The sequence below is a fragment of the Charadrius vociferus genome, unplaced genomic scaffold, assembly GCF_000708025.1.
Source record: "Charadrius vociferus isolate BGI_N301 unplaced genomic scaffold, ASM70802v2 scaffold738, whole genome shotgun sequence".
NCBI classification, from domain to species: domain Eukaryota; kingdom Metazoa; phylum Chordata; class Aves; order Charadriiformes; family Charadriidae; genus Charadrius; species Charadrius vociferus.
The window spans coordinates 1,155,502-1,177,650 of NW_009649467.1; the positions used below are offsets into that span (position 1 = coordinate 1,155,502).

Genomic DNA, 22,149 nt, shown 5'->3' on the forward strand with positions numbered 1-22,149 from the left:
TTGATAACTAAATGTCTAAGGATTAGCTGTTCTGGTAAAGTCAAGAGAGTCTAACAATTTGGATGAACCTCTAACAAATTGATTGCTCTGTAAAATTCTAATAGATTCTCCTACTTCAACCTTGCTTCTCAGACAAAGCCTTCATCTAAGATTAGGAAAAAATAAAGACTATAATAGGAGAAATCCACTGGGTTTTTTTATCTCCCTCCCCAAGTCTATTCTTAGTTTGATTTGATTAAATATGTGCAACAGACTTCTTGACAACCAAAATACAATTTGTCTACCCTTAAAATGATTCTGTCCGATTTAACTCTTGGCTCTTGTTTAAGCTCTCTAAAACAAAATATGTACTTTTGACTTGGCCTCTAGAAAGAGGACAAGATAGCATGGCAACACAGTTCAGTCTTCCTCCTTTTCCTCTTTTCCACTTCCTGTGTGGATTTCCAGATCAGAGGCATCTCCTCTTCACGTTCTGTATTCCTCACAGCTTTATTTCTTCCCCTTTCCAAACCCTACAGTATTATTCCATGACTATATGGCAAATTATACCCCTTACACATGAGCAGCAACTCTTGTGTGCAGCAGTTTTACCCAGTAACTTGTAAATTGTAAATGAGAGGGAACAACTTCTTCCTAGGTAATGCAGTGTGTGCATTTCAGAAGGCAGCCTGTTTCCGCACCACAGTTTATAACTCTAGCTTCAGACTAGGAAACATTAAACTTTTAAATGCACTTGCTGTGGACTATATGAGATATCATTTAATATTGCTGTTTCCTTGAAGTTCTGTCTAAAATAAGAGTATTAGGGAAGATGGAAAATATGTAGCAATTTCTCGTTGAGAGATGAATCAGCAATGTGGCGTGTAGGTACATCTGCAGTGCAGCTCATTACACCAGCTCTGGAACACACATAGTATGTCAGCAGACAAGTCTTCCAAAATCCCAGTCCCAAACCAATGGAGTCCTCTGTTACACAAAACAGCTCTAGTTAGAAAACATTAACTTCTCTGCTGCTTCCAACAGCTCCATCAGAAAGGCTTGTATTGCTTTCCCCCAACACCTCACGAGTTTCTGATTGTAGCAATTGCAGAGTAACTTCCAGATGGGTACAATGGTTATCTTAGCTTGACTACTGCTGAAGCCTGAGGTTGGTAATTTAAAGTTGTCTTGTCTTTGTCTGTGCTATACTGCTTGCAGTGACTTGGACTGCTCTCTCTACGTCTGTTTATAACTCACACACTTGGAGCTCACAGGACAGCAGCACACCATGTGCTGTTTCCTGCCAGAGATTTGGTCATCTGGAGGGTTTCTTTTCATTCTCTGAAGTCTAAAAAGTGATAGTTGCTTCCATCAAAAGTTGTTCTTCTCCATGTTTGGGAAAATATCACTAAATGCACTGAGGTAATACCTATGTTAGGTAGGTAGGTTGCTTCTCAGAATGGTGGTAAGGTTCGTTCTTTGCCCACATAAGCCTCCTATAGGTAGTCCGTAACTATGTTTAGATCAAGCTGGGCTGACTTCAGATGTGTGTTTTGCATTAAGGGATTACTACTTCAACTCCAAGGGGAGCATTTGAAGTGCTGTTATGCTGCCCTCACACTTTCATGTGAGACTCCAATGCAGGGTTCTGGTCAGTCAGGGGGTGACAAACATGTGAGTGGTGGTTGATTTGCCTACAGCTGAGAGAATCTGTTCCCCTTTTCCACCTGCCAAGTCCCACATATCTACATTGTGTTCTTCCCCGTTTGGAGCCCCAATAGAAAATGAGTAGAAAGAAACCTGTTTTCTTACATTGGTGATGCAGGGTGTTTCACTGGTGATTGATCACATGCTAGAGCAAGTTACACAGAAGTTATGAGTTCTGGTGATACTTAAGTATGTTCAGATGTTTCAAATAATAAGAGTAGATGGTTCAAAATTTCTACTGATAAACCTCTGAAAAGCAGAATGTAAGAATAAATCAGTTACGCATTTCCAGCATGTACCACTGAATCTACAAGACAATGTGTTGGATATCCAAGCTACCATTTCTCTTTGCTGAGTTATTTGTAATACTTACCTTTGTTTCTTGTGATACTTCAGTATCAAACATTGGTATATGCTGTAAGTGTAATCATATGCTTTTGTTGTACTTAACAAAGATGCATGCACACAGTGCCTTATCTGTTGCCCATCTCAATTGGATGGTGCTCTAGGAGGAATGCGATAGAGAAGTTCTAAAGCACTTTTTGGTATTCAAGTCTATGGAAATGTTTCTTGAATCTTTCCTGAATTTTACTGGGAAATGGTTATGAAATTTCTTTTTAGAAAAAAAAAAAACAGCTTGTATTTGTGAGTATATTACTGCAGAGAGAAAGAAGAAAGCAGAAGTAAACCTGATTAATCCTTTCTTGTTCTTCAAGTAAACAAACTGCACAAAAATGGCAATAAACTAGATATATGTATGTTTTAAATCCTATCCTTTTATGTTCCCTGAGAATATTAAAATAACATTGGTAAACTTTGTAATGTTTGGGAAATATTAATGCATTATTTTAACCTGACAGGTTCTGGCTTTTATGAGCAATCAACAAACCGAATTTTATACTGAGGTATTAGCAAGTTGTAAATGTGCCTTTGACATTAAAAGGAATTGAAAGTATTTTAATTAAAGTTTCTAAAGGACAGTTTTCCCCAAATATTCACAGTCCTATGCAGACAGTTAATCTTCCTCATATATTACTGTCTCCAGTTTGTACTAATAGTGCAAATCATGGTTATGACTTGAATGAAAGCTTAATTTATTATGATAACGTGGATGTATTTTGTGAGCTAGCAGACCCAGCCGTGGTACTGGTTCAGCGTGTGAACTCTGTCACTACCCAGTGATTTCCCATCCATCCTGTTTATGGCACAGGGCCATTTTTTTCTCCCTGTTCAGTACGGAACTCTCAGGATATTCATTTTATGGGGAAGTCCAGCTTTTAACACAGGATAAACAATATGCAAATCACAGTTTTTTACCTCTTTATTCTGGTTTTCACTTTATTTGAAAGGCAGTAAGATGGAAGTGTCCTGGTAGTGTATTGTGAGTTCTGGGTAAAGAAACCAGTTTTCCCCAGCTCTGTTTTATAGTTGCCCAGGGAAGGTCAGGGGTGATGAGTTGCTCAAGAACAACGTGCAGCTCTGTGGCAAAAATGTGGGACTCCCTTAGGAAGGGCTGTAACATATGCAGGGCTGTGCTGGGGCCAGTCTGCTGGATAGTCTGGACCTGTCCTGTCCAAGGAAACAAATCATCGCTGGCTTTTCTCAGGAGCCCAGATCTGTGGCCAGCCCAGCATCTCTCAGCAGCAGCACTGGGGCGGGGGGGGGAAGCTGTTGTCATCTGCTGCCTGTGAACTCCTGCTGGAGCTCTGTTTCCTTTTGGTTTTCTGAGAGATGTGACGTGTGTCTTGTGGTTTGTAGAGTCAGGAGGGTTGGATACTCGTGACTGCAATTACTTGGCTTAGGTATTAATTTCTGAAGGACACAAGACAGTCTGTCACTCTAAGATGCTTAGTTATAGTTAGGACCAGCCAGACAGCCAATGCTTGCCTCTGCGGCAGTCCTGATGATCTTGAATTAAACAACAATTGACCAGACCAAAATACGTGTAACACAAATATTTTTATCTTAGCTGTACATTGATCTCTTTTTTCTGGGAGTTAAGCAAATGTCTGCTGGGGCCAAGGTTTTACTCTCACATGACCTTGAATAGAGCAAGTTTGAGTTCAAAGAGTATTTGCCTCAGTTATGTAGAAGACTTGGCTTATGTAGAAGTATTGGCTTCTTACCACTTTGCTATTTAGTAGATAACTTTCCAGTTTGAAAAGGCCTTGTTTCTAGATATGACAGATGTGTTGCAGTTCATATAAGATACAAACTTGGAGTAGGAGCACTTCTCTTGCATTAAATCTATGCTCACAGCGGTACCCGTATTGTATGCAGCTACCTTTAGAAACGGTCTTGCTGGATATATCAGTGCCCTCAGTGAAATGTAGAAAGCAGCAGTATTGAGGAGGTATTTCATTATTTAAAAGGTGAATGTTAAGATTCGCTGCTGCCGCTCTATACATTACACAAACTGCAGACACAACACTTTTGTGCTAAATTAAAGAATAATACAAGTGAGATAGACATGGTATTGCTGAGCTTATCCTGCTGACAATTCTGTAGCAATAAGTTGCCTCCTCAAAATGTCCCTACCCCTCAATTTTTCTTAAGAGTTTCAATTCAACTTTTTTCTTCTTTTCTTTTTCTCCCACGAGAGACCCAAGAGCTTGAGAACTGCTTTGTAACATCCCATACCAGTTTATAAATAATGAAATTGCCCTAAGTTAGGAATGCCCTGAGACAAATATTCAAGCATTTCTCTGCCTTAGGGTGCTGGCTCTGACAAGAATTAGATGGTGGTTTAGTGAATGCACTGTCAACCTTAATCCTCATACAATTTATAAAGCGACTTTATTTAGCGAAGCACTTTTTGTTTTCTTAAAACCTCTAAAAGCCTGCAAATATTTCATGCTTACTCTGATTTAAGCCACTGTCCTATTCTACACTTTGCTGACCTTATTTTCATCATAATGATTATTTTTGCTTATATCGTAGAAGTGGTCATTCTGCAGTAATTTGCCCCTCTGACAGGTTACTTATTAAAGACGTTAGAGAATTGCTGTGCAAAGCACGTTGCAAAGGAGACCACCTCAGTATCTAAAATGGTACAGGACAGGTATTTCTCCATGACGAGTTCAGAAGTGATCTGTGTCTGCCTGTGTGGCTGTTCTGAAGTTTTGCATAACTCCTTTCTAATTCCTAAACACCAATGATCTTTGAACTGCAATTTAGGTGTCCAGTCAGTGGAATCATTTCTTGGGCAATGACAGCCTGTGAATAACTGTAGTGTAAAAGTAGAGAATGGCAAGCCCTACCTCTCTTCTTAGTGCTCTGTTCATACGTGCAGGGATCATCTCGTGGCATAGTGGGGCAGTGCTTCCTAGGTATGTGGATTTGTGCTTCCATGCTTTTGTGGTAGAATCTATAGCTTCTGTCAAACCTCCGCACGAACAACATGTATTCTGAATTCTGGGTGTCAATGCATTTTTCAAAGCGTACAGTGGAGTAGCTTTAAGCTGGAGTGACAAAAATAGGTGAGGCTGCAGCAGAAAGCACATTTGCTGGGTTTTAATTGGATATTTTCTTATTGCCTTTCCAGGTCTGATGTAGTTGTTCTGTGCTTTTCAATTGCTAATCCTAATTCCCTGAATCATGTGAAAACGATGTGGTATCAAGAAATCAAGCACTTCTGTCCTCGCACACCTGTCATTCTGGTGGGCTGCCAACTAGATCTCCGCTATGTAGATCTTGAGGCTGTTAACAGAGCCAGACGGCCTTTGGCAAGGTAAACTTTAAACAAAAACAAGAATTTTAAAAAAATCACCTTGGTAATCAGGTACAGTACTTTCAAAAAAGAAACGATAGAGCCTACTTTCCTTTTTTTGTAAAATGAGAATATATGTGTTTTTTTCTTTTTAATTCTGTTGTCTGAGTTGGTTAGTTCTTTAACACACACAGTTATTATATGTTTCCCACAATATTTTTGTACATTGGACATCTAATCTTGATTGGGTGCCTGAACACTATGATAACGGAGAGATAATATATAGATATAATAACGATTACTGGAGGTTTTCGTATATGTCTTTCTCCATCTGAACATATGTATAATGTCCTACCCTGCCACTACTGTCAGGTACTGACAGATTTTACTCAAGTTTTCTTAAATCTCAATTATTTTTTTGTAAATTTAATCCTAGATCGTGGCAGAAAATAAGGTGGTTGCAAATTAATTTTTTTTAAGTTCTGAGATTAAAAGAATGAGCTTCTCTCATTCTGGAGAAGCTTTGTTTTTCCCAGATTCAAAAAACAAGTGTTCACATTAGGACAAAACAGTCCCACAAGTACCTGCTCACTTCTGTTTTCCTCCTTTTATGTGAATTTGAATGAGAACAGATTCATGGAAATAATATCCACGATAGTGTAATTAAAGACTGTGTTGTAACAAATTTCTGTAAAAGGATTGAATTAATATTTCATGGGCTCTTAGAAAACTTTGCATTGCATTCAAATTCTTGACTCAGCAATATGATTTTCATAGGTTGGTTTGTTTATTAAACATTTCTTCATTGTGTGGGTGGAGTGGGCTTTTTGGTTGACTCTTTAAAAGGAAATGTTTTTTCAAAACTCAAAATTCTTCTGTCTGAATCCTCCTTTCTGATTTCATGATTAATAAAATTTGAATCAGTACTCTGCATGTCTAGCACAGACTTCTGCCACCTGAACTGATTATTAGCTGGCGACTAAAGCAAGCTGTTGTCTGGAGTGTGTTAAGTCTGTGCCAGCTTGTGTCTGCCCAATATGGTATGCTCAGAGAACACACTGTTGGGTCATGTCTTCCAGTGAGATGATTTTTTGTTGGGAAAATGGATCCTAGCCCAGACTTTTTTCTGGTTTGTTTACCCAACGCTGTGTACTAGAACTGCTCTGGAAATTCATGAGTTCCCACGTAATGCTTCTACAGCCAAAACAGGACTATCTCTTGAAGTATGCACTGAGTTACGCTTTTGTTATAGGCTACTCTGATTTTCTTTAAAAAGCATAAGCTTAAGAAATATTTCTCATTTCATATTAGCTGTATTTGTGGCATTTCTATGTCATGAAAATTTCCATTAGAGTTTAAATGATGGATACAATGAAAGATACTGACAGAATATCTGAGTAGAGAGGAATGTTAGGAGGTTTTTTAAATAATGGAAGTTCTCAAGCATCCTATCAACTCGTTTTACTGTAAATTTCCCTTTAACAGAGAGGAGGTTTGCTCCATTTTGTGCAAATGATTTCTACATATTTTTAGTAACGTTGCAAAGACACCACCAAACTTAAACAAAATTACAAGTGTGTGCTATTATAAAACTCTCTGGGGTCATGGTTGTAGATTTCCAATGGGCTTTGTGGGCTTAATTTTATATTTTGTTTCATTTGAATGATAGCTAGCTCAGAATTGGTGCTGAGACATTTTGTAAAGTTCTATGCTTTCTGGAGTAACTGTGATGATCATTGTGTGTGAGAAGGTGTTTTGTTTTTTGTTTAACCCTAGGCCGATAAAAAGAGGAGACATTTTGCCACCGGAAAGAGGCAGAGAGGTTGCCAAGGAGCTTGGGATACCTTACTATGAAACCAGTGTATTTGACCAGTTTGGGATTAAAGATGTGTTTGACAATGCAATCAGAGCTGCCCTTATCTCCAGAAGACACCTGCAGTTCTGGAAATCTCATTTGAAGAAGGTCCAAAAACCTTTGCTTCAGGCTCCATTCCTACCTCCAAAAGCCCCTCCTCCGGTTATCAAAATTCCCGAGTGTCCCGTACCAAGCATGAATGAAGCTGGATATTTATTGGACAGCCCACTGTGTGCAGATGTTATGTTTGTTCTCCAGGAGCAGGACTACATTTTTGCTCACAAGATTTACCTAGCTACCTCCTCTTCAAAGTTTTATGACCTTTTCTTAATGGAATGTGAGGAAAGTCCAGACTTGGATGAAACAAAGTGTAATAAAGAAAATACAAATAAGGATGTTCTGACAAGTCACCCTGATACAAGCAGTGACAGTGATGAGACATCCTTGAAATCTGCTGATGTTAAAATTCCCCCACCAGAAAGTACTGACTCTTTAAACATGCTAGAACCCAAACCTGGTGAAACAAATTCTGCAGCAAGATTTCTGTCATGCTGGGGTAAGGGGTTTGTTAGTGTGCATAAGGAAATGCAAGTGAATCCTGTCTCGAATAGGACGTGTCCTGTAACTGTGGTAAAAATGGATTCATCTGTGCAGGCTGGACCATTTAAAACCGTTTTGCAGTTTTTATACACAGGGCAACTGGATGAAAATGAAAAAGATCTCACAAGACTGGCTCAGATTGCTGAAATCTTGGAAGTATTTGATTTACGAATGATGGTGGAGAATATAATGAATAAAGAAGCCTTCATGAATCAAGAGATTACTAAAGCATTTCATGTCAGAAAAGCTAATCGGATAAAAGAGTGCCTTTGCAAAGGGACATTTTCTGGTAAGTAAATACATGCTTTAACAGGAAAAGCACTAATTCTTTTCTCATTCATGTTACTGTCACTCCATAGACTTCAAAAACTGTGACAGCTTGCATTGTTCTGAGGGGAGGGATGAGCCCAAAATTATAGTGTTACTCAGGGCCAACTGTTCCAACCTGGGATTCTGCAGTTTCATTTCTCAAAATCGACACAGAAGCTTTTAAATAAGTGACCCAATTTTCCAAAGTGTTGAACATCCAATATCCCGCTTTTAAGTGAGGCTTTTTACTTAACTATATGAACCACTAGAGTTATCTTTGGGACGGGGGTCGTGGGAACTGAAAGAAGTCCTTGGTTAACAATGTGCAAGTGAAACATACATTCTTGAGACACAGTTTCACTTAAAAGGCAGACTTGCAGCATGCGTGGTTTTTGTTCCTGTGGCAGATGTGACGTTTAAATTGGATGATGGAACCATAAATGCCCACAAGCCACTGCTGATCTGTAGCTGTGAATGGATGTCTGCTATGTTTGGAGGATCATTTATTGAAAGCTCAAACAGTGAGGTATTTGTCCATTTTTGTTCCATTTTGCTTATAATGTCTGATGGATTTAGGATGATGGAAGCATCATTTTCTATCTATTTAAAAGGTTGCAATAATCACTGGAATGATTCTTTATTCTTCCCTTGCAGACCTGGAATGCTTTTCTTCTTAAGGCATTAAATTAGCATGCCTAAGAGGATAACGTATTTCCTGCAAGACATGAGACTTCCTCCAATGCTGGAGCATGTGTTTAAACCTGAAATCATTTAAAATATTAAATAGGGGGAGGGGGGAATTAAGTATGGATTTGGGATTTTCTTTAAAATAAGTTTTAAAGTTGTGTGAATATATATTTCTACAATCAGAAGCATTACAAAGAATATTTGGAACAAGGACATTGAGGAAGGAATTAAAGGGAAATAAAGGTTAAAGAACATGGAGTGTTAAACTAGAAAAGGGGGCTGGCTTCACAGTTCTTCAGTAGAAACTGAGCTCAGATTCCCTAGTGCATCAGCTTGTCTTCTTGAGTAAAGCAGGTATAAAGTGCAGTAGAAGAGATCTCAGTGCTCTGAATTAAGATTTCGCAACAGAAGCCTTGTATTTTTAGGTGCCTTCATGATCGCTTTTTCAAATTCTGAACACTTTGCTAATATTTTTTTCTTGTGTCTTATCCATAGCCAGGTTTTGATTATTTTTTTTTTAATTTATTTTATTTTATTGTTCCTTTCCATACTTAAAGATCTTGCTCATATGAAGAGTTCAGATTTTTTGTGTTTAATATTCTGGAAGATTGTGTTCTACTTAGATTTTTCTTGCTTCTTCTAATACAGCTGTAAACATAATTCCTTTCCCAGAGGCATGCTCGACAAGTGGTTCATTAAAAATACATAGTTTGATTCTAGTAAGCAACATTTGGCAATGAAGAATATAAATTTATTTTCTACCAGCCTATTTTTAATTATTAACTTAACAGTCTTAGCTCACCTTTCCAATTTAAAATATTTAGCTTCCATTTTGTTGAGTTTAAAGCATTCAGTAATGCTTTCAGAAGTTTTAAGATATAGGTAGATATTAATTGAAATGTTTGCTTTGATTGTTTTACAAAAAATAAAACCATCTACTTTTTACTTATGACTTTTTCTCTATTTGGGACATAACATTTTATAAACTCATTCACTGGATTTACTGTTCTCTGCACTAACAAAAATATATTAATAATGAATGAGTTTCACAAGTAGCTTCTCTTACTTGGAGAACTGAGCTGCTTCCCAGAGTGGCTGATATGCATACGAGGTTCATGCTTTAGCACTAACGAATCTGGGTTTAAATCCCACCCATTCGGGCAGAGCTGAAAGAAAATTTAATATGCCCCCAAAGGTTAACAACCAGCTATGTGACAACGATTAACCCATCTAGCAGGAGTATGTGCTGACTGCTTCCAAGTAGTCAGATTAAGTTACATGTACATTTAATTCCTCATCATAATTTTATTACTATTTTTCTGCTCTGCCATTACTTTTTTTTTTTTTTTTACTGCAAGTTCTCAGAATAGCACAGTGCATTCTTCAGTGCCAACATCTCTTGAGTTATGAAAATGTATGTTACAAACTCCTGATTTATGGGATCAACTAGCTTGGGTACTGAAAGCAGACTGACCTGCCACAACCTTGAGCCCCACAAGATCAGTTTTACCCTGTTCTTTGGAAGAGTGATCGTGTGTGCAAACTGTAGTTGAGCTGCTCAGTGATAGGTTACAGTGAGGCTTTCTAACTCTCCTTCCTCTTCTTTTAGGCTTCCCTGCAGTGAAGTGGAGTTAGGGTTGCGCTGGCAAGAGATTAGATAGCTTTTGTCCTAGTCTTAGTAGTTTCATTACACAGTGGTTACACTTAATCACACGTGTGTAACCGAAATGGTTTACATTGTCTTTGCCTCATTTCTTCAGTTCTTAGTCCCTTCCCAACCATCATTTACTTTGATAATTTGGTTATTTATAAACAGACTGAGAGGAGTGGGTTTTTTGTTATCCTTTGGTTTTTGTTATTCTCAGAATCCCTAGAATATCCCTTGCCAGGAACAGATAGGTTGCATTCCTCAAGAAGTCTGCCAAGGGAGGTTTGGCATGGGAAGTGCTCAGTAGCTTTATGTATCCCCCTTTCTAGCTGTCCATTCGGAAGCTAGAAAGCATTGAACAGATTCACTGTTGGATGTGGATCCAATTCCAGTAACTTGTAGAGTTGCTTGTATGTAAACTGGCAAAGGATCTGATTACAGAGGTATGCTCACCTGTTGGTAGCTTCTTGAACTTTAATGGGAATTTTCTTTTTTGAAAAATGTTTTCCCTGCATTTCTAATATGACTTGAAGAGGAAAAGGAGACAGTCCAGCAAAGCGGCAGAAGTGAAATATGGCCTCTGTATGAAAATGTCTTAATTATTAGAGATTCTTTTCTTACATATCTTTTCCAGGTAGTTCTTCCCAACATAAACAAGACTTCCATGCAAGCTGTTTTAGATTACTTGTATACCAAGCAACTGTCCTCCAGTCAGGAACTGGACACACTTGAGTTAATTGCATTGGCAAATAGGTTTTGCCTTCCTCACCTGGTTGCACTAGCAGGTAAGAATTTGTGGCCTTGTCCAAAGCAGTGTCTTCAGCAATGGCTGAAACATGTTTTAATGGTTTTGGAACACACAGGATTTTCTCAAGTGCCAGGGAAAATAATTTTTTTTTTTTTTCTGAAAGGGATATTGTAATACAAATTGATATTTCCACTTAGAAAATGTGTTTGCCTTTCTTTTGCCTTTTTTAATTTTGTGCTAAACCAGCTCAGAACATTGAAGGATTCTGTGCTTTTAAAACAGAAGGAGTAAACCTTCTCTTCAGCATTGATATAATGTCTGCAGTTTGTAATAACCACTCTGTTGTTATTAATTAACCTGAAAACAGGATGGACTCCAGTCCATTACGTAATGGACTTTCCATTATGTAATGAGTGAAGTGCTCTATTACACATTTCTATTTGAAGAGAGTAACTGAGACAATTCAAAACCGATCTAGATGATGATGATTTTTAGAAATGCTGTCTGGATCCCTTTTCACTGCCTAGATGTGAATTGGATATTTTGGTATATACCTGGGGATTCAACCCAGGTATATAAAAAAAATTTCTATCACATATTTAGAGAAATATTACAAGATAGGATACTACTTCATTTTAAAATTAAATCCATACACACCCCAGACCTCTGGGGTTGGTTTTTTTGTTTGTTCATTTGTTTATTTTTTTCTCTCTATATATGTAACTTGGGATTGTTCTGAAGACATGGCCAGGGCCAAAACTCGGAGAGAGATGAGGGAAAGCTATGTGTATTTACAGGACAACATTTAGGCAAAATTTAACCATATACCGAATCCTAGCTCTCCTTCAGTTCTGCACCAGGACTGCGTACCTTGTCTTCACTGGTTCTGACAGACCAAATCATTATTGCCTGATTTTATACACACATTTTAACTGAAGTCTTGGTTATTTTTTTTTAAGTAGTTGCAGCATAAACATAGACATAGTATTAAGAATGTTTCATTCCATTTAATTTTTTATGAAATACTTTTGAGTCCAAAGGCTACTGCCAAGAACTGAACCCAGTAGCATCAAATCAGCTGACAACATTCCCAAAAAGCACTCAAACCTCTAAGATTCTAGGAAATGGTTCTAGGAAAGGGTTAAGGACACTCTTGAATGAAGTGACTTTCTGGGGAGCTGGTAAGCCTTCATCTGGATCCCTCGGAAAGGCTATTCTGAGAATCTGAAGAGGGCCTGAAGTGAACTTTTCTATATCAGTGCTGTGGGTATGCTCATTAATAAATCCACAATGCAATGGCAAGTGCATTGTTGCCTAAAAACTTAGCTGTTGCTTTTGTATTACCCAAAAGAGACAACTGATCCATATTTCTAACTTATATTGAATATTGATACAAACCATTCTTCCAGATAGAGACTAACAGCTGCTGAACTTTGTCCTTCTGTAAGTCATTATTAATTGCAGGCTTGCTTTCAGTAAGAGAGAGAGAATTGCATGTGAAACCAGAAATAGTTTGGGTTGAGGCAAAGGGGCAAATCTTCACGTGGACTGTGCTCCACTGGAGCAAGACGGTTTGTACCTGTGATGCAGAATATCCAGCAACAACTCTAAAGGCCAGAATTTGACTTCACCCAAATCTGAAGTTGCTCAGGATATCTGGGTGAATGTGCCACTTGCATAATACTAGACTTAACTCTAGGAGGAGGGAGAACATGCCTTCTTGGTTCTTTGTGGATATTCTGACCCTGAAATGTGACCGTTTCCCATGTAAGTGATGAGTTTTCTCCTCTAACAGAACAGCATGCCGTACAAGAGCTGACAAAAGCCTCCATGAGTGGTATTGCAATAGATGGAGAAGTACTATCCTATTTGGAATTGGCACAGGTCAGTGTGCACTTTTTTTTTAAAGATATTCTGACTTGCAGGACTTGCTTCTAACACCTTACTGGTTTTGAGCATTACTTCTAAGTTGCTCAAAGTCTGCAGTTCTGAGAGTGACTGACAATAAAACTTAGTTTTATCTTCTATTTTAAAGAAGTTTTTTCCATTAGTTCAAAGTTGAAACATCTATTTAAGTAATCTCAGAGTTGTCTTTCAATTATATATTTGTTTTTCTTGATTGCGGAGCTTCCAAGCTCCACATTCTCATGGCTGTGCTTCAGTAACATAAAATGCAATGTAATGAAGGTGTTCAGCTTTGTAATGGTGTTCCTTTCAATTCAGCTCTTGTAGATATATTTAGACCTGTATTGCAAAGGCAACATTTTTTTTTATTCTTAGACTTAACACTTAGACTGGCTACTGAGAGCCAGTCATTTGATAGTGCAGAGTGAGCACAAATCTTACTACTTTATGTTCAAAGATGTTTCAGTGTTTCTTGAGACCTGGAAACCATGAAAAGAGAGAGCCCTGAGCTCAGTTAAACTGTGCGCTGCTGTTTTCCAAAAAGAGTGCTACAGCAGTCTCCCAGATACAGTAGTACAAGCAAAAATATCTTTCAATTTTTATTATTCTTGGTTTCACACTAATGATGAGTCTGGCTGCAGCTTGGCTTGAAATCTGGGGTTTAAGTAGTACTGAAATACAGCACAAGCTGGCCACCATGCAAGACTTCCTGCAGCTGCTTTCAAGTACCTCTCTTGCAATACCTATAATGCTGTTGCAAAACCAGGACTGAACCCCTTCCAAGAAAAGGCAGTTCGCTTCACTTAATTTTGATTTTATGAAGGGTGTTTCTTCTTCTTTTTTTCTCCTGGTTGAAGACAGAAGGAATATGTTTAACTACTGTTAAAATATCTTCTGTGCCCAGTACCTACATCAATATGGTGTGTTTATAATCTGAGAAGATCATAGTAGACAGTCAGAACACACATGGTCTACAATCTGACTTGCATTATAGCTGTGCTTCCTTACGACCATAGGAAGCTTGTACAAGATGTGTTGAGCTTTCAGTAATACTTGATTTCTGTCAATGAATGTAGTTTTCCAGGGAGTTACTTAAGAGCAGGGTTTGCAGTAACTGATAGGGATATATGACTGGTACAATCATACAAGAAAATCCAGGTCCAGCATGCCTTGGGTTCAGATCCTGTATGGGACTGAATGCAGTTTGCCAGGTGCTGTGCGTGCTAAGGACCTGTTCGTGAGCCTCTTGGGCCACTAGTTGTTGCAGCAGAACTGTGCAACAATGTCTAGGGCATCTAGAGGCCACTTCAGCCTCAAAAGCTCCCCTGTATGCTTGGGAGAGTGCTGCCAGATACAATCTGCTGGAGATCATTCTAGCTTTAGTTGTTAATTGGGGCTGCAAAATGAATAATAACCTCAGGAAATGGAATAAGCTCTTTGTTTTTCTTTACAGTTCCACAATGCTAACCAGCTGGCAGCTTGGTGCTTGCATTACATCTGCACCAATTACAACAGCGTTTGCTCCAAATTCCGCAAGGAAATCAAAGCTAAATCTTCAGGTATGGGCAACTTTCCTCCCCAGTTTTCATGAGGTTTCCTCTTCTTTCTCCCCAGCCAGTTGATTGAACACGAAGACAAAGATGAGCTCAGATAGCTAAGCCATGAGATTGAACCTCTGCGCTATCTTGAGTAGCATTCATAAATTCTTCTTATCTGTAAAGAAAGGTCATAATCATTAGCCTGATTCCTGGGCAAGCATTACATTCTATAACTATTTCAGTGATGCTAGAAGGAACAGTGCTATTTTCAGGTTCCACAGTGAAAAATATGCTCTGTAAAGGGCCTGCTTTTTTATACTCCTTGGTGGACTAAGACTTCTTGAGTTCAACTGCTTTCAAAGTCTTTTCACCCTGTAATTAAGGCATATGAGGAAACTAGGGGATTCCCTGATCCATTCATGGATAAATGATTGGTGTCATAGCTTTTTGCATACATTTCTGGGATTTGTGTATCTTATTGGCTTGTTTGCGGGGGTTTTGATTGTTTCTTTTTAATCAGATAATCAAGAATATTTTGAGAGGCATCGCTGGCCGCCTGTGTGGTATTTAAAGGAAGAAGATCACTACCAGCGAGTAAAAAAAGAAAGAGAAAAGGAAGATGTCGCACTGAATAAACATCATTCAAAGCGGAAGTGGTGCTTCTGGAATTCCTCTGCTGTAGTTGCCTGAACAAAGCAAATAAGTGGAAATCCATAGCCAGTGTCAGAAATTAGTCTTATTGTTAGAAATAAGAGGTAGTTCAGATTTTCAGGAAACTTTGTTCCACGTGTGCATTTATTATTGCTAGGGTCAAAAGCACAAGCTCACTGAAAGTGAGCCTGGAACAGCTCCTTGAAGTCATATGTATATTTTTGGCTAGTAAGCAGATAAATGTCTACCATTATTACATTTCTTTTTATAAAAAAAAAAAAATAATCCAGCATTAATGTTTCAATCTCCGATTGGGAAATATTTTTATACTGTCTGGTGTATTTTGTTCAGATAAAATTCTGGATACTATTTTATTTTACAGACCACAAAATAACCATGTAGCAGCTTTGTAATTAGATTTTAACTATTTTTACTATGCGAGTACAGTGAAATAGACAATCTTCAGTCATAAGAGGCCGTTTTTAGAGTATCTCCTAAAAAGTCATCTTAGGAAAAAATCTAGTTCCCTAGTATAGGTTGTCTTTTTTAAACTAAGTACTGTGCACTGGTAATATAATTAGATGGTTATTTCCCCTTTCTGAAGTAAAGGGTTAGAATAAGATCCAATAACTGCAAGATATAGAGTGCTTAATCTTTGCTCAGCTGAATAATAGGCAGTATAATTACCTGTTCAACTGCAGGCAAATGTATTTCTAATATTTGCCGTGTAAGTGCAAATAATTATGACTATGTGGGCCATGTGAAATCTAGTGACTCTAAGTATTCAGAGGTTTTATATGTCTAGATCAAAGAGAATATTTCTAAAATCATTTAGAAGGGCTTATTAATTTATATCCTTATACAAGTATGGATCTGAATACAAAAAGCAGTTACAATGCTTGCATTTTAATTACTGCATGGCAGTTACCTTATTCTGTGGGATCTTAACCATGCAGCCATTCCTCATACTGAATTCCTTTTTGCTTGAGTGCAAGCAAATGAAAGGGCTGCAAAAACAAGTAGGAGTTATCTAGTGTTACAGCATTTTGTAAACGAAGAAGGATCTTCGCGCACAAGATCGCTTCAGTTTGATCCAAATTGTTTCATTGCTTTTCCCAGGTAGAACTCAAAATGTTAGATTATTTTTAAGTAGATCGTATATTTCCCCTGGAAGTAGGTATTCCCAGAAAGCTGGGGGCAAAATGATGGCAGAAGGGCAAGAATTCTGCGCAAGTGGTGCAAGAAAAAGAAAAAAGCCTCCGGCATTTTCAAATAGCCTGTGTGTTTATGACTTTTTATCACCCGCTACTCTAAAGCTGCAGTGTTACACTAGATTACATAAGGATGACAGCATTTTTTTAAAAGACCAAAACTAAAATACATAGACTGTAGAACATACACATGCAATCCTGTACAGTGTCTCAGGCACAATTCTGTAACCAAGGTAGTATTGTGTATTTAGGTTTTTTGATATTGTTTTGTGCTGGCAGCTCAGCATACCAATGTGAAAAGCTGTTTGTTTGTGTTTTGGTTTGGTTTTTTTTCTGTATTCAAAGGCAAGGCAGTACAGTCAAACCCCAGTACTGTAGGGCAGGAAAGGCTTTGGACTGAAAGCCATATACACCTCTACATATTTGCATTCGGAATGGACCAATTCTTGGCAGATGCTACCACAGGATGGTAGAAGCCAGCCAGCATGGAAAGAGATTCTGCTCTACAAACTTTTATAAGGAAAGCAAGTGACAGATTCCTAACCCCTCTAAGATTCATCACTGTACGGTGATAAAGAAGGGCTATAAATGATGGCTGCAAATATGTCTCCTTAATTCTTGGTCAGTGATAATGTGTATTGTGGAGGAGAAGAATGAATGAGAGAAGATGCGTCAAGACTAAGATGAGATAAATACCTGTTGTCATAAAATGTTAACCAGTCACATTTTAAGTAAGTATTGCTACTAGGTTTTACACAACCAAAGCTACTGTATGATTGTAATCTTGCCAAACTGTAATGGATATATAAATGAACCTGAGGTATATGCAATAATATCCAGTTGTGCTAGTTATCAGCTACTATAACCAAGTGGCTGGTTCATTTGGTTAATGCTGTCTATGGCCTTTAATCTTGGTGGTTATTTTGTGTTTTTTATTTTGAAAAAAAAAAGTCAATAAAACTGTTTAGTTACAAATTGCCTCTCAGCTCTTTGAAGAAGCTTCCTAAATTTTGCATTTGCATACTTGCATGGCATATTAGGATTTATGGTTGGGAATATCACAAGGAAATCCTACATGTTTGTATATGATGGTGGAAGGTTGGTGCTTATCACTTACTGTTAAACTGCATAGCAAAAAAATCTCTTGCCACCTCTCCCCGTGGTTTCTGATATTTAATTACCGTGATATTACCTAAGGGACATGAAGCTAATTAGTCATGACAGACATGGGGAGGAAAAATGCAGGTAAACAGCAGGAAGTCCATAAGGTTTTCAGTATGCTCTAAACTTTGTACAGATACTAATTTCCCTGCTTTCTCACTGCCTTAGTTGTCAACCATTATACAGAATCTCTCATTACCTGTTAGTGGACTCTCAGCAACTACCTCTCTGAATATAGATTGTTAAATTGATAGAGGTAGAAAGTCAGTGCTTTTCCTGGAGGATTTTTGCAAGATGCCATGCAAAGAATGCCATGTTTGGGATTTTTTTTTAAAGGTCTTAAGCAATGCCAAGTACATTCAGCAACACAGCATACTTTTTTTTTTTTTTTTAACATGCTGATTTATGAGAATGTTACATATCTGATTTATTTTAGGAAGCAAAAATTATTTCTTTAATATTGCCATTAGAAAAGGTAATGGGCTCAACAGAAAAAGTGGTGTCATTAGATGTAAAAATGTTTCTATTGATTGATTATGATAAAAACAGTAGCATGGAAGGAGCAAATCAGAAGCATTGCTCTTCAGGGTATTCTTTTTTAAATATTCTGACTGTCTAGAAGTTGCATGTCCTTTGTTTCTGGGGAGGCTCATTCAGCTTATTTCTTAGAAATGGTGTTGTGTTTCTCTATTTGTTCTTTAAGACAGAATTTCTGCGAGCAAGTTCCTCTGCATCATAACACAAACCAGTTTCTGTGGCCTACCACCCACAAATAGCACACCAAAGCCAGAAATAGAAGTGTTTTGTGAGTAAGATGGGATCAGTCAAACTTCAGTCACAACTCACCAGTTTCATCACTGTCTTTTAGTCAGATCAGGCCTCAAAGTGTGCAAAGGTAAGCTAGATAGTACTAAATAGTGGGTACATAAAGAAGGGTTGCCTAGTACAAGAGACTAATCTGCACATCCCTTCTGAGCACTGAAAGCAGGATTGTACCAGAGCAAATAAGGGAAGAGCAGCACAGCGCTTTATTGCCCTAATTCTTCAGCAACTTACCCACAGATATCCCTCAAGAATAACTTATGCCTAGAAGTATTTGATTGGTAAGATTGGGGAGTTTTTTCCCCATGTTCCAGTAACAAGAACTGGGAGACCTGTGCAACCTGTTGTAGGTGACCCTGCTCTGGCGGGGGGGTTGATCTAGATGATCTCCAGAGGTGCCTTCCAACCCTGACCATTCTGTGAGACCAGCTGAAAGGCATCTTGGAAATCCTGCTCTGGGGCCCAAGTCTTCCATCTTCTATACAAAGAGGTTCAGATAAAGATCTCATGTACTAGATGATTAGTTTTGGTACCTAAGCTCCAGGATGGTGAAATATTTCAGTTCTTCCAGACTTTTTAAGATTACAGTCTGGTGAAGAGATTTGCTGTGTCAGATAAAAGTTTTGTCCCTATTCTGTCCCCTTTTTTCTAGATCACAGTCTTAAATGCTGGCCTATCCAGTAACAAGAGCATAATTTACTGTGGGTTAGAATCCAAGTTACATACTATGCAGTGAGGTTTCTTTAAGGTGGCCGCTTGCCACTCCTGAATCCCCTTAGATTTTTGGTCTGTTAAAATGATCTGAAAGCATTTGCATGGTCTCCGTCTCCTCCAGGCAAAATTCCTGTTGAAATGGATGTTATATCCCACACACAGACACTTTGGGCTTTGAGGTGCCACCTAATGAATTTACACATTATTGCTTGCCTGTGTTCAAAATCTGCTAACAGAAGTTTGCTCTACGTACTGCATGCAGGATAAGACAGTGAGTTAGCAGCAATAATCCCCATCCTGCAGGCTCTACAATAGGTTAATTCATTGTCAGTTAATGTATGCCTTTGCCTTTAGCTAAGGGAATATAACCTATGTCATGGATTCACTTTGCACTAGCAGCCAAAGTAGCAAGACTATTGTATATTTATATATGCAAACTAAATCCCACACTGCTGCTTACATAAAAATCTTGATTTCTGGTAGAAATATGAAAAGCTTTTGGATCAAGGCTACAGGAGACTAAGAAGAAAATTTGAACATCAGAGGATGCAAGAACAATTATGCTAATGTATCCCAGCTCTAGAGAAAGTCAAACTGAGATTAAGATGTGATTCAGAGAGAGCAGTTAGCATGGGACAACAGAATTGTAATGGCTCCTTTATAATTGTTCAGCCTTATTATTTCATTTGTAAGCAGACCATATAGCTACAATATCCCACTGGGCTGTTCTGCAGCAATCGATGTTCTCAGCATGCAGGTCCTGCATCCCCCCTCCGCAGGGTGGGGGGACACAGGTTACTGTGAAAATATTAGACTGCTGATTCATCTCAACTCCTTTCCTGTGTAGCACTGATACCCCACAATCTGTCCTTTGGCCTGCAGAGGAGCACAGTACAGCCTGCTGGACATAGTATATCTATTTTTGTCTCATGTTTAAGGATATTCCAAAACAGCAAGGACCTTACCCAACGTATGAAGGATCTCCAGCCAGTCTCCTTCCCTGGGACAGCACATAGCAGAAGAACAAAGCTCTGTGGCAGCCAGGTGTTGGCCTCTTTAGGGACTTCAAGATAAAAAAAAAAATATAACATAAACAACTCCTCTCAAAAAACACTCAGAAAGTCAGAGACCGAGTCACAGAACACACAGGGACCAGCTGCGTGACAGCCTGGACAGCAGTATTTCAGGTACCATTTAAAGATGCTAAGTTGGGGAGGGGTAGATTCCCTGCAAATAGCAGCTCTCATTTTCAGCTTTAAAGAAAAGCAGACTTCACCAATACATAAAATTAGCAAGCTGGGTGCCATCCCTCCATATTACACAGGTCTGAGCAGCCACACCAGAGGACTGTCTCTTGCCCCCACCCCATTCTGGCTGCTCTGAAGTTTTAGATAAGCAGCCAGGTGATGACACTTCATGGGGTAGATTTTCTTAAGACATTTTCTTGCCTTTAACATTTTAAAAAAAAGGATTCTTTATTCCTCATGGGGATTAATATTTTTTTAAGTTATAGCTGTATAATAAGGATTACACGGTACTCCAGGTATTAGTGCTGAGTAATCAAATTATCCTCACAGATTTAAAAAAAAAATACTACAATTAGCAGTAGTTTAAGAGCATATGATTAAATTTGCATCTTTGTCTTTAAATATAAGCTGGTCATTCTGATTGGATGATCAGATGTGATTGCCCCCGCCTCCTAGCTATTATAAATATTAGTTGTGCACTATGTATTACAAAGAAATTTCTTTAGATTTCTCTCCTGGGTCCTGAATTAGGCTTACAGCCTGCTTGCAAAGTTTTGTGGATGCCTGTGCTGACTATATCACATCTACATTTTCAATTGTAGAGTGTCTGGGGTTAATTTTTAAATAATTAACAGATTTCATCATGTGATGAAAGTTTGTTAGATGATGATGCCTTTTCCCACAAGCAGTATAAAGAAAGGGGGTTTCTGAGGAGCCCCTGAGGACTCTCCGAGGCCAGGGAAGCCCTGTGAATCCTCCCCATTTCTGCACGTCAGAGCCTGCAGAGGAGCTGCATTGGCTTGCAGGGGATATGATCGAGTGTCAGTATCCTGCGGTCTGTAAGACATCCCACAGCACTCTGTAAAAACCACCTCAGTCAAATGTAAGTACTCACACACTTACTACTCATCTTCAGAGATTAAGATTTGCCTCTACTTTGTAGCTGTCCAAGGGGTACACAGAGCTTTTCCTGCCTCCCCCAGGCCGCTCTGCTGAGGCAGGTACTCCCCAGCTCTGCTCCCCCTTCATTTTGGCTGGCCAAGGGCAGCACAGCTGAGTACGCTGAAGTGATTTCTGGCCTGCAGGACAGAGTACATCTCTCTGGCAGGTGCTGCAGTCAGTGTAGGACTGCAGCTCCCACAGCTGCACAGCCTTTCCTTTCTCAGGTTTCCAAGGCTAGAAAAGGAACAGTGGTAATGAGCTGTAGAGACTGATATCTGCTCTTAATGGGGTTTTTCATCTGCTGGGGGTGGGGTGGTGTCTGTTTGTTTGTTTACTGTAGTCACAGCAAGGTTTGTTTTGTGGAAACTAATTTGTTAAGAAGATAGGAGGCATAAGAAATAAAAATTACTTTATCAAAATGTAATTGGGTAGTTATCAGAAGATAATTGGGTAATTAAATTAAACACTTGCTTTCTTTTCTTGTTAGACCTCTCCAGTATGTCTGAAGGTGAGAAAGGGACTGAAGGCCAATGCAGGGGTTGCTGGGCAGAATTTTCCGAGCTTTTGATAGAACTGATTACTCCTTCATAGCTGAACAAAGGGGCAAGGAGGGTGGTGCCTCAGAGTTTGCTAGAAGCCATAAAATGATTCACCTTCAGTCTTTTCTGCTGCCTATTGCCTAGACACTACAATAGGTGCTGTTGGTCTGAGCTTGC

At 38.7% G+C, this 22,149-nt stretch overlaps 1 protein-coding gene across 1 annotated transcript in view; it reads left to right on the forward strand.

Annotated features, from left to right (window-relative positions):
- The window catches only part of RHOBTB1 (Rho-related BTB domain containing 1), a 24,876-nt gene extending 8,353 nt beyond the window's left edge, over positions 1-16,523 (forward strand). The window contains exons 3-9 of the mRNA XM_009889806.1: positions 5,231-5,416; positions 7,172-8,139; positions 8,567-8,685; positions 11,129-11,279; positions 13,038-13,126; positions 14,601-14,706; positions 15,206-16,523. Coding sequence (XP_009888108.1) covers positions 5,231-5,416; positions 7,172-8,139; positions 8,567-8,685; positions 11,129-11,279; positions 13,038-13,126; positions 14,601-14,706; positions 15,206-15,375 — 1,789 coding nt within the window. The 3' untranslated portion in view covers positions 15,376-16,523. The remainder of the gene's footprint in view (positions 1-5,230; positions 5,417-7,171; positions 8,140-8,566; positions 8,686-11,128; positions 11,280-13,037; positions 13,127-14,600; positions 14,707-15,205) is intronic.
- The last annotated feature ends 5,626 nt before the right edge of the window (positions 16,524-22,149 follow it).